Source organism: Hemitrygon akajei, chromosome 9 (genome assembly GCF_048418815.1).
Source record: "Hemitrygon akajei chromosome 9, sHemAka1.3, whole genome shotgun sequence".
Lineage (NCBI taxonomy): Eukaryota > Metazoa > Chordata > Chondrichthyes > Myliobatiformes > Dasyatidae > Hemitrygon > Hemitrygon akajei.
Window position 1 is genome coordinate 133,381,727 of NC_133132.1, and position 12,807 is coordinate 133,394,533.

Here is a 12,807-nt window from a genome sequence, read left to right on the forward strand (position 1 = left end):
AAAAAATTTCTCCTTACCTCTGTTCTTAAAGGTTGACCCTCAGTTTTGAAGCTATGCCCTCTACAGCTGCATACCCCCACCATAGGAAACATTTTCTCCACATCCACCCTATCTAGTCTTTTCAACATTATTTCTCCTTTCACAAATTAATATCCTCCGGTTTTGGATCCCCTAAAAAGACAGTTGCCATCTACTTTATCTATGCCCCTCATTATTTAATATACCTTTATATGAATACCCTCAGCCTGCTAGGCTCCAAGATAAAAAGTCCCAGCCTGTACGGCTTATTCCCTATAACTCAAACCTTCCAGTCCTAACATATTTGTGAATCTTTTCTGCACCATTTCCTGTTTAATGATATCCTCCAGTAACCAGATGACCAGAACTGCATAAGATACTGCATGTGGTCACACCAATCGGTTGTACAGTTGCAACATGATGAAGCAATTGTTGCACTCATTGCTCTGACCAATGAAAGCAAGCATACCAAATGCCTTTTCCACCATCTTGTCTACCTGTGTTGCCACTACCAACAGCCGATACTCTTTATCCACTACACTGCCCGCCTCATTCCTTTCTACCCCACCACAATCCCTACCCTGCTCTATTCCCTGCTCCAAAGTCATTCCCATCCCTCCTATACTTTTACCTGCCCTAGTCCCATCACCCCACCATTCATTCTCCACCCTCCAACCCTAGACATACCTCCTTAACTTAACCCAAATCCTCTTTGTTCCAACAAGCAAAATGCTGTAAGAACTCAGCAGGCTTGGCAGCCAGACCTCAGTGACAGACCTGGTGAATTTCACCAGCATTTTGTTGTTGCTCCAGATTCAGTATTTAATTTTCCTCCTTAATCCAATAACCCTCTGATAAACATAAATCTTCTGGCTATGCTCATTACAATTCCTCCAGATCTATTATCTGCCTCAAAAACGAACAACATTTAGGGACATCAAAATCTTTTTCATGCAGTATTGATTGTTAGAAATAAAACCAGTTCATCCAGTTAAAGAGCTTTTTTGGAAATTTATGCAAATAAACCCAAGAATCTGCCAGTAATGTGATTAGTGATTTACGTGATTACCATTGTTTTCTGCTGATTACTATTCCAGACATCCTTGCTGGAAAGGAAGTTGGTTTTCCTTAGCAACATCAAACAACAAAAGATAAGATACCACCACTCCTTTTATAGTCATTGCAGTCCTTGTATCCCTATCCTTTATTATATCTGCCGATTTGCAAATTGTGTTATTGCTGCCAAAGTGCACTTCAAAAAATTGCTCTATATAGCTGAATTTTGTCAATAACGTGTGATTTTTTAATATAAAGACTTGACAGAAATCTGAAATGCCTTAATAAGGCCATTTTTCAAATGTTGTCAGTATTTCTGCTGCCACCACTTTCTCCAGCAATGCATTCCTGGGACAGCACTCTTGGGCTGAGAGATGTTCCCCTCAGACCCCTCTAAAGTTCTTACCCTGACCTGAAGTCTCTGACTTCAGCTTTGATAAAGGGAGGCTCCCTGCAGTCAACCCTATCTATGCCACTCATAATTTTATATCTTTCAGTCATGCCCCCTCTGAACCTCCTCAACTTCACGGAAAACATCATCATTACCACAATCCTGATTGATAAGTTACAGAACCTAGGCCACAATACCTCCCTCTGCTACTGGATCCTTGACTTTCTAACCAGAAGACCACAATCTGTACAGATTGGTGACAATATCTCCCCTTCGCTGATGATCAACACTGGTGCACCTCAGGAATGTGTGTTTAGCCCACTGCTCTACTATCTCTATACCCATGACTGTGCGGCTATAAGTTTACTGATGATACAAACATTGTTGATAGAATCTCAGATGAAGATGAATGGGTGTACAGGAGTGAGATATACCAGTTAGTTGAGTGGTGTCGTAGCAACAACCTTGCACTCAATATCAGTAATACGAAAGGGATGATTGTGGACTTTAGGAAGGGTAAGATCAGGAAACATGAACCAATCCTCATAGAGGGATCAGAAGTGGAAAGTTCCTGGGTGTTAAAATCTGCGAGGAGCTAACCAGGTCCCAACATATTGATACAGCTATAAAGAAGGCAAGACTTCATTGGGAGCTTGAAGAGATTTGGTTTGTCGAAAACTTCTATAGATGTACCGTGGAGAGCAATCTGACTTGCTGCATCACTGTCTTGGGTCTTGGGAGTTGGGGGGAGGTGGTGGGGGGGGGGCAGTTGCACAGGACCAAAAGAAGCTGCAGAAAGTCGTGAATATTAGTCAGCCTCCGTAGTATCCAAGACATATTCAAGGAGTGGTGCCTCAGGAGGTGAAATCCATTATCCATTATTAAGCACTCCCATCACCTCTTCTCATTGTTACTGTCAGGTAGAAGGCACACACTCAGTGATTCAGGAACAGCTTCTTCCTCTCTGCCATATGATTCCTAAATGGACATTGAACCCAAGAACATTACCTACTTTTAAAAATATATATTATTTCTGTTTTTTTCTCTTTTTAATCTATTCAATATACATATATATATTGAACTGCTGCTACTAAGTTAACAAATTCCATGACACATGCCAGTGAGAATAAACCTGATTCTGATTCAAATACTAGTTCACTTTACTGTTTATCCTGCACGGGGAGTTCAACTGCTAATACTCACTATTTGAGCAGTGAGTCCCCCCTCCCTACCAAGGAGAAGGTACTTTCAGCGAACAAAATAATTTAAACACAGTTGATTTACTTTCAGTGATACATGCATGAATCCAAACAACACATTTAAAACTCAGAGGATTCCCATGTTATAAAGTATTTCAAAATCACAAACCTTTTCTAAAACATGAACAATTTCCAAAACATAGTTACATTTCTATAAACTAAAAAGACATACTAATGATGAAGACAAACAAATAGTCCTTTGCAGAAATCGAGCCAGAGAAATGGACCTTAGTTCATCCCATATTTTTTTCATGCTTCTTGATGTTCCTTATGCTATTCCTAATAAGCCTGAACTGCTTTCTACATTTATACAGGTTTTTGCCACTTGGGTGACTTCACACGTATATATTTCCTCAGATATCCTTTTTACACTAACGGTCTAAAAGCCTCTTAGAGACACAGCTCCCACTTACTCACAACTAATGTTGTAAAGCGAACTTCTCATAGACCTTCCAATGTTAGTACTGATATGCTAAGTAGTTGCCTCCATCTGGTTTGCAACCTTCCATGAATAAGCAATTTAGACAGCATTGTTTGTTTTGAAGCAAGACAAAATAAATAACCCGTTCTCTTATTCTGCACTTCCTGAGCAGCAATAAACCAAGTGCAGTGACCCAGCATCCTGCTTTCTACAGACAGAACTGTTTTTTCCAAACATCAGATTACTACTTACCGTTTACATTGCAGAAACTGAAGACTGTCTTCCGTTTTTGACCAGAAACTAAATTGCACAAGTGGCAATTGCTGTGCTTAGAAAGCTAAGCTTGGCAAAACCAAGAGGCCCCCTGGCCCAGGAAGTGAATATCTATCACACCACCTTCAAGAATCTTTGGACCTGCACCCCCAGGTAGTGCTCCTTAGAATTTTACTATTTCTGGTGTCCTGTATGCTCTACCCACATCAGTACTCCAAAAAGCAGCACCATACTTTATCAGTATTTAACTCCATCATCAACTACATATTGATATCACCTTGTAGCCTAAGACCACTCTCCACATTGTCAACTACTCCACCACATCTTACTAATTATGTCACCAACATCCACATCCAAATCATTCCTGTATATTACAAGCAATAAGATCTAAGCACCAATACCTTTCAAGCACCACTAGTCACAGGCATCCAATCACTAAAACAGACCTGTACAATCTCACTTTCTCTCCTTTTATTAACTTGCCCTGATCCTATGAGCTCTTATGGAGTCAGTCCCTCATGGGGAACCTTTTCGAAGGCCTTACTGAAGTTCATGTAAGCCATATATACAGCACTACCTTCATCAATACACATTGTTTAGAGAGGTTTACTCAGATTGGTCAGAGAAGACCTGTCCTTCATAAAACCATACTATCTGATTAGTCTCTGCTTTTCAAAATGATCACTGATCCTGGCCTTGGATTTTTTTTAATAACTTACCTACTGATGATGTTAGGCTCACAAGTCTTAATTGCCAGCCTTTTCCCATATGTGCTCCAGCTATTTGGTACCTATGTAGCCAGCAAAGACTTTAAAAAAAACTCATCCGCTTATCTTGTCTCTTGCCCCCCATAACACCTAGAATAAATCTCATCTGGCTTTGGGGATTTACCCCCTTCAAGCCCACTAAAACAACACGCACCTCCTCTTTATCTATGAAGACCTGCACTGGAATTTCACCATCCCCTTTGTTGTGTTCTCTGACTCCAAGCCCACATCCTCTGTGAATACTGATGAGAAGTATTCATTTCTTCTGCTTTAAGATGGCACTGCTGAGGGCAAGCAATATCTTACTGGTGGTTCCCAAGATAAGAACCACAACTAAATACTTTATTAATAAAACCTTTTCTGTTAAAAATTACGGTAAATGATTGCCATAAAGAATAGAGAGGCGAGCAAAGGCAAGGCTGAGTCAAGGGTTGAAGTGCGTGGCTGCGAGGCAAAGTTGGAGTGAGGTTGAAGCATATTGGAGATGAAGTTGGGCTGAACAATGCGGATAAAAGTCGGAGTGAATGAGTGGCAGGGCCTGTCCACCTACACCGAGTGTGAAGTTTGATCGATCTAAGCGCCAGGCTGATTTGGGAAGGTCAGGTACAGAGCAAAATGTGGCAGCAGAGTACAGGCCCAGAGCGTATCGATGCAACAGGCCTGGGGCCTAGAGTCCTTCAGTCATTTGACTCCTCAGTCATTTTATAAAAGGGTTCCTTTGGTTTTCTCGTTTTGTGGCTGCCTTTAGGGAGGTGATACTCAAAGCTGTATAATGTATCCATACTTTGATAATAAATTTACTTTGAATTTTCAGATCTCACTTATCCCATCTGGCTTGATGCAAGTATTTTCCCTGTGGGACCTACTCCAAATCAGAACCTGGTTTATTATCACTGACATACAGTATATTGTGAAATTTGTTGTTTTGTGGCATCAGTACAGTGCAAGACATAAAAATTACTGTAAGTTAAAACCATTCAATCAATCAATCAATCAATAAATAAACAGATAGAGAGAAAGATAGATAATGCATAAGAATAGTGAGATATTGTTAATGAACTCCTAGGCCATTCATAAATCTGATGTCAGAAGGGAAAAAGCTGTTCCTAAATCATTGAGAGTGGGTCTTCAGGCTCCTCTACCTCATCCCTGATGGTAATATTGAAAAGAGGCATGTTAAAGATGGTGAGGGTCCTTGCTGATGGATACCACATTCTTGTGGCACCATCAAGATATCATTGATGGTAGGGAGGGTAGCGACTGTGATGGAGCTGCCTGTGTCTATAACCCTCTGCAGCCTCTTTCAATCCTCTTGTTGGAGCCACCTAGATGACAGCGATGCCACCAGTCAGAATGCTCCCCATTGTAGATCTGTAGAAACTTGCTGGAGTCTTTGGTCACAGCTCAGTATTTAACACCATCACCTCCTCAAAACTCATTCTAAGCTCCAAGACCTGGGTCTCAATACCTCCCTTGTGCAATTTCCTCACTGCTCAAAGTTCAAAGTATATTTATTATCAAAGTACAATAGAACAAAGTCACAACAGAATCGATGAAAAAGCTACACACAAACAAAGACGGACAAAGAACCAATGTGCAAATAAAGACAAACTATGCAAACACAAAAAAGAACAAATAATAATAATAATAAATAATATTCAGAACTTGAGTCCTAGATTCCTTGAAAGTGAGGTCATGGAATCAGTTCAGTGTTGAGGTGAGTGAAGTTATCCATGGTGGTTCACTGGCAGACCCTAGTTAGTATGGATTGGCAACATCTCTTTCACATTCACCATCACCACAGAAACACCACAAGTCTATCTGCTTTGCCCTCTTTTCTACTCACATTATATTTATGATTGTGGCTAAGTATAGCTCAAATGCCTTATTTAAATGTGCTGACAACCCCTTGTTTTTGAATGAACCAAAGTTGGTGATGAATCAGCATATAAATGGGAGATTGAAAATTTGATAGAGTGCCACAACAACAACCACTCAACGATAGCAAAGCCAAAGATCTGATCATCAACTACAAGAAGAAGTTGCAGATCCATGAGGCATGTCGTTATTAGGTGAACAAAGTGGAGAGGGTCAGGAGCTTTACAGTCCTTGATGTTAACATACAGGATCTGTCCTGGATGTAAGTGAAGAAAGCACAATATGACCTCTACTTTCTTAGAAGTTTGCACAGGCTCAGTACGTCATCAAAAACTTTGACAAATTTCGATAGGTATACAGTGCAGGGTATCCAAACCGGTTGCTCCTCGGCCTGATATGGGAACACCAATACCTAGGAATGGAAAGACTACAAAAAGTAGTGGATGCAGATCAGTCCATCACAGGCAAAAGCCCCCCCACCCCCACTATTGAGTACACTTAAAATGGAGCACTGCCACAAGGCAGCAGCATCCAGGAACACTATATGCTTTCATCTCCCTACTACCATCAGACAGGAGATACAGAAGCCTGAGATCCCACACCACCAGGATCAGTAACAGCCATCAGACTCCTGAACTGGTGTGAATAATTTCATCACCACAAGTCTGAACTGATTCTATAGACTCACTTTCAAGGATCCTTCACATCTCGTGTTCTCAGTATAATTTTTTTATTTGTACAGTTTGTCTTCCTTTGTGCATTAGTTGTTTGTCAGTCTTTGTTTATCTGTGGTTATCATAGATTCTATGTATTTCTTTATTTCTTTCCTGTAATTCCCAAGATAGCAGATAGTAAAATATATGTACTTCCTTAAAAGATTTACTTTGAACTCACTATATAGATGACGTTCCACAGCCGGCACTGAACACAACCTTGTTTAAGGACTCTCCAACTCATGTTTTCAGCATTATTTATTCATTTGTTTCTTTTTTGTGTTTGCATAATTTGTCTTCTTTCACACATTAGTTGTTTGTTAATTTTAGTTTTCATTGATTCTATTGTATTTCTTCATTCTATTGTGAATGCCTGCAAGAAAATGAATCTACCTTACCGACCGTCGTTACTTTCAACAGAATCGGCGTTAACATTTTAACTCAAAATACCGATTATCTAATGACTTACAGCGTTGCTTTCACTGTGTCTTTGGTGCATAGAGAGACCCTAGTCAGCGTTATGGTCGCACATGTGAGTGACCCCCGCCCTTGCGTGACTCTCAAACTGGTAATTCCCCACAAGACGCGGCGAACCCGGATGTGACGTCATCGCAGCCGCGATGTATTACAGACAAATCAATTAATTTAAACAATCCTAACTTTAACTAAAAAATGCTAACAAATTACTATGCGAAAATATTATAAACTAAATAACTGCCATAAAGGCAGCACACTCCCCGCTTGGCCTTCGTAAGGTCACAATGAACATAATACGAACTTCAGTCTCTAAATCAGTCGTTAGGTAGAAGTAAAATGACTTCTGTAACAGGCCTTTGGTAAATTTTCCCATCGCCTTGGTCGGTAGTTTTCAACTCGACTTCCCTGACATGTCCATCCCTACTAGGGAATGTGGCAGTGATTCTGGCCATTGGCCAGCAGTTGCCGGCGATTGGCTTGTCCTTGAGCAGGACTAAATCTCCAACTTGAAGGTCCCTTCTCCATTGCTTTGTGTACAGGTCCTTATCGGAGAAGTCCCCTGGTGGAGGGGCAGCTCCTGCCTTCGGCGTAAGGAGCATTGATGGCGACAGTATGAAGGGGTTTTCCGGGTCAGGAGACACGGGTAGGAGTGGTCGTGCATTCATAATGGCTGTGACCTCTGCCATTGGTGTGCCCAGTACCTCGTGGGTCGATCGGATGCTTTGCTGCATCTCAGGTCTCCTTTTCGTGGTTTTTTGCAAGGGCGTGAACCGCTTGACTGCCTGCTCTTTGTTGTTTGGCAAGCACTGGCGTGGTTCTCTGAAAGGTAGTGGGACGACCCCACTATTTGCTTTGTCTCTGAAGACCTTGGTGTCCTCCGTTTTTAAGATGATGGCGTCTTGAGTCGATGGAGCGAGTTTATTATCATGCTCCTTTTGAGCAAAGACAGACTGACCGAGCGTCTCGTCAGTTACTTTGCGCTTGTTAAAGCCTTGTGGTGCTTCCTGGACGCACATGGAACTTGTGCGGGGTTGAAGAATCATATGGCGGCTACTCTCTAGCACATTGGTCTTGAGTGTGTTAACCGTTGATTTGTGTTCGTTGCCAGGGCACACCTCTCCTATCACCACCCAGCCCAGATCCAGGCGTTGGGCGAAGGGGGCGTCGTGTGGTCCATTGACCTGCTGCCTAACCTTATGTACCCGGAGAACATCTCTTCCTAATAGCAGGAGTATTTCTGCTTCTGGATCCAGCTCTGGGATGTGTTTGGCGATGTGGTGGAGATGTGGTTGGTGTAGCACCGCACTTGGCGTCGGGATCTCAGTGCGGTTATTCAAGATTTTCTCGCACTCTACGAGTGGGGGGAGACAGATGAGGACTTTACCATCCAGGGACTCGATCTGGAAGCCTTCGGCCCTCCTTCCGTAAGTTTTCATGTTGCCTGAGCAAGTTCTAAGGTAGTATGGGAACTGCTCACTCTCAATGTTGAACAAGTTAAAGAACTTTGGACTGACTAGCGAGCGGTTGCTCTGATCGTCCAGAATTACGTAGGCTTTGATGGCCTTGTCTTTGGCTCCCTTAGGGTACACCTTAGTGAGACAGATCTTTGAACAAGAACGGCTTGCCTGCGCTTGACCGCAAACTTCCGTACAGCTCGAGCTGACAACAGTTGTCCTGGAGTGAGCTTCTCCCTCCCCGCCGTCCTGTTGTGGGGGTGAAGGAGCGTTGTCGGTTTGCGGTGACGGGCCAGGATGCATGGCCCAGTCGTGATTAGTGCTATCACATTCCAGGCACTTCACGGCGATCGTACACTCTCTCGCACAGTGAGAGGTCGAGGAACAGCATCTAAAGCATATTCCTTTCTCCTCGAGGAGGGCCTTCTTCTCTTCAAGGGGTTTTTCCCTAAACGTTCTGCATCTTTTGAGGGGGTGGGGTTTGTTATGCAATGGACAATTCTTGCTAGGGTCGTTGTTAGTTGTAAGGACTTCAGTCTTAAGCGCTGAGACTGGTTTAGTAATGTTGGAATTATTCGAAGTGGATTTATCTGGCTTGGTGTAAATTGTACTGCTTCCTGGACCTATGAGGCTAGGATCGTTTCGCTTCTTCGCCTCCTTGCACACGAACCTGGTGAAATACTCGAAGGGAGGGAATTGACCTTCGTGTTCTTCCTTGTAATCTGAGGCAACGGACAACCACCTGTCCTGCAGCCCAAATGGAAGTTTGTCCACGAGTTGTCTAATCCCGGTTGGAGTGTCTAGGTATACTAGACCAGCTGAGTGGCCATCTTCTTTGGCGCCTTGAATCTCCAAGAGTAAATCTCCAAATTCTCTTAGCTTGGTGTGGTCCTTGGCTGACACCTTAGGAAAATTTCCCAAACGTTGGCATAGCGCCGCCTCAATAATTTCGGGGGCTCCGTAGCCCTCCTGAAGTCTCTCCCATGCTTTCTTCAATGCTAGCTCGGGTTTGTTGATGTACACTGAACGCATGCGTCTCACCTGTTCGCATGATTCTTTTCCCAGCCATTTTGCCATAAGATCCAACTCCTGGGTTGCTCTGAGCTGGACTCCGTCGATAGCGTTGGTGAAAGTGGAGTACCATGCACGGTAATTTTCAGGTTTATCGTCAAACCGGTATAGTCCTGAAGTGACGAGATCCCGTCGTGCGAAATACCGTGCTGCGGATTCATCTGCAGGTGGCGTGCGGGCTGAGGGAACATGTCCACAGGTACATGACTGAGGGCGTACATCTGTTATGGGATTTGCTGGTCTGGACTCAGTCTTTGCCTCTCTTCTCCCCAAATCCGGTAAGTTCGGTGTCGAGAAGTACTTGTCGTGAGCCCTTGCATTCCTGGGTTCATCGCGGAGTTGCGAGGGTAAATTATCTTCCTCGGATGGACGTGATGCCGTCGGGCCTCTCCAAGACTCCTCGCGAAGTGGGACGTTATCGAATAAGTAAGGAGAGGAAGAAAGAGTCTTCCATTCCATTTGAGATTGGACATAGTCCCTTGTACGTTCCAATCCGATCTTTTCTGAGGTAGATTTTCCGTCCTTCGGATCATGCATTTCTTCGGCGTCTTCTATTAACTCTGCTTCCACCTCGGCAGCTGCTGCTTCTCGTTCTAGCTTCAGCGCTTCTAACCGTGCCTCTACCCTTTTCCTTTCCAATTCGTTTTCGGCTTCTCTGGCAGCCTTTTCCTTCTGGTTTTCGGTTTCTCTGGCAGCCGCTTCCTTCTGGTTTTCGGCTTCTCTGGCAGCCGCTTCCTTCTGGTTTTCGGCTTCTCTGGCAGCCGCTTTCATCTTTACTTCTAATTCTTCTTTGGCAAAGCGCGCTCGCACCTTGGCGGCTTCTGCTTTCGCTCTTGCTTGGGTGGCCTTACTTGATGCCCTACTGCCCCTATCGCAGGATGACGATGACTTTGACAACGACTTGATGCTGGATCGGGTTGACATGGCTGCACCTTAAACACCTGATAATGCCGCTTTTTCACTGTAACGTTCTCGCTCGGGTGTGAAGTAACGCCGAGGTAAACGTCGAGATAAACCAGAATCAATGCAAACGAGACCGCAGTAAGATTAACCATTTACTGTTCACTCTTCACATTAACGCATGGTGAAAACTGTTGAAAAACAATACAAGATTGGTACAGTGTTTGTTCCCTTCTAAATATCACATTTACATTGTGAATACTTGCAAAGGTAAAACTACAATAACTACATTACATTAAAGTGCAGCATACAGTCAGAATCTAGCTGCTCCATTGGCTGCTTTAGACACACTTCAATACAAACTATCCCGACTCTTTAACTGACGAAAAGGTAAACCTTACCGACCGTCGTTACTTTCAACAGAATCGGCGTTAACATTTTAACTCAAAATACCGATTATCTAATGACTTACAGCGTTGCTTTCACTGTGTCTTTGGTGCATAGAGAGACCCTAGTCAGCGTTATGGTCGCACATGTGAGTGACCCCCGCCCTTGCGTGACTCTCAAACTGGTAATTCCCCACAAGACGCGGCGAACCCGGATGTGACGTCATCGCAGCCGCGATGTATTACAGACAAATCAATTAATTTAAACAATCCTAACTTTAACTAAAAAATGCTAACAAATTACTATGCGAAAATATTATAAACTAAATAACTGCCATAAAGGCAGCACAGTATTTCTTCATTCTATTGTGAATGCCTGCAAGAAAATGAATCTCAGGGTAGTACATAGTGACATATACTGTATGTGCTTTAATAATAGATTTAGATTGAACTTTGAACAGTCATATGGTCTAGCCATATAGTCATGAGTGTAGAGAGAGTAGACCAGTGGGTTAAGTACACATCCTTCAGGTGTGCCTGAGTTGATTGTCAATTTGAATTACTTTATATGGTTTCCTTCCAATTTTATTCTATATAAACATGAATTGGCGGTTGATGGTTCTTTTTATATACATATATATATATATGATGATAAGATGTATTGTTCCGGGGGTTGATTCCTAATTTTTCCCCCCTTTTTTCTTCTTTTTGTAGTTAGTGTTTTTTTTTTAGTTAGTTGGGGTTCTCTTTTTTTCTTCTTTTCCTTATAAAAAATATTTTTTTAAAATTTTAATATATTACGATCAGTTTTTCTTCAGCTTTATATATATATATATATATATATATATATAAATTGTATATATATATCAATTTGTTGGTTTTGTATCATTTTATAGCTGTAGAAGATTATGTATCAATAAAAAGATTCTAAAAATGAAATGTCAATGATAAGCAGATGCTTCATCAATCTGACTTGTCTATGGTCTCCCAATGAGGAAGTCAAGGATCCAGTTGCAGAGCGTGGTACAGAGGCCTTGAATGTTGATTGGAACTGAGGGGATGATGGTGCTGAACACCAAGCTGCAATCAATAAGCGGCAACCTGACGTATGCATTGTTGTCATCCAGGTGCTCCAAAGCTGACTTGAGATCCAATGAGATTGCATCTGTTGTAGACCTGTTGTGGTGATCAACATATTACATTAGGTCCAGATTCTTGCTTAGACAAGAGCTAATTCTAGCTATGACCAATCACTCAAAGCACTTCATCAAGATGTGAGTGCTCTGTTCCTGTTCTTAATATACTATAAAACTGTTTTACTTTTAACTTGGTCCTGCCTGTCAATGATATTTTTGACCCTCTGTGCCTTTCTAATGTCCTTTTAAAGCATTTTCCTACACTACTTATACCCTTGATGGGCCTCGCCCATTTTCACTTCTCTATACCTATTACATGCTTCTTTTTTGTCTCTTTGCCCAGCCCTCAATATCCTTCAACATCCAGGTTTCCTTGTACTTGATACTCAAGGCTTTTACTCTTAACATAAAAATGATGAATCTTTAATGACAGGAAAGATTCATCACTGTTCAAGTTCAAGTTCAACCATACATGAGTGTTTACCCATGAATACAGGCAAACAAAATAGCATTGCTCCAGGGCCAAGATGTAAAACACAGTATCAGCAGTCATGCACAGCACAAGGCACATACAGTATAGTGCATAAAAGATAGCAGTAAACATACA

At 42.3% G+C, this 12,807-nt stretch overlaps 1 protein-coding gene across 3 annotated transcripts in view; it reads right to left on the reverse strand.

Moving 5' to 3' along the window:
• LOC140733537 (b(0,+)-type amino acid transporter 1) overlaps nt 1-12,807 on the reverse strand; it is a 79,899-nt gene that overhangs the window by 9,023 nt on the left and 58,069 nt on the right. The window contains exon 6 of one of the 3 annotated variants that reach the window (XM_073056998.1): nt 12,073-12,240. The exons of the other annotated variants lie outside the window; for them this stretch is intronic. Within the exon in view, the coding sequence (XP_072913099.1) occupies nt 12,184-12,240 (57 nt within the window). The 3' untranslated portion in view covers nt 12,073-12,183. Of the gene's footprint in view, nt 1-12,072; nt 12,241-12,807 lie in introns of those variants that run through there. 3 annotated transcript variants of the gene reach the window in all.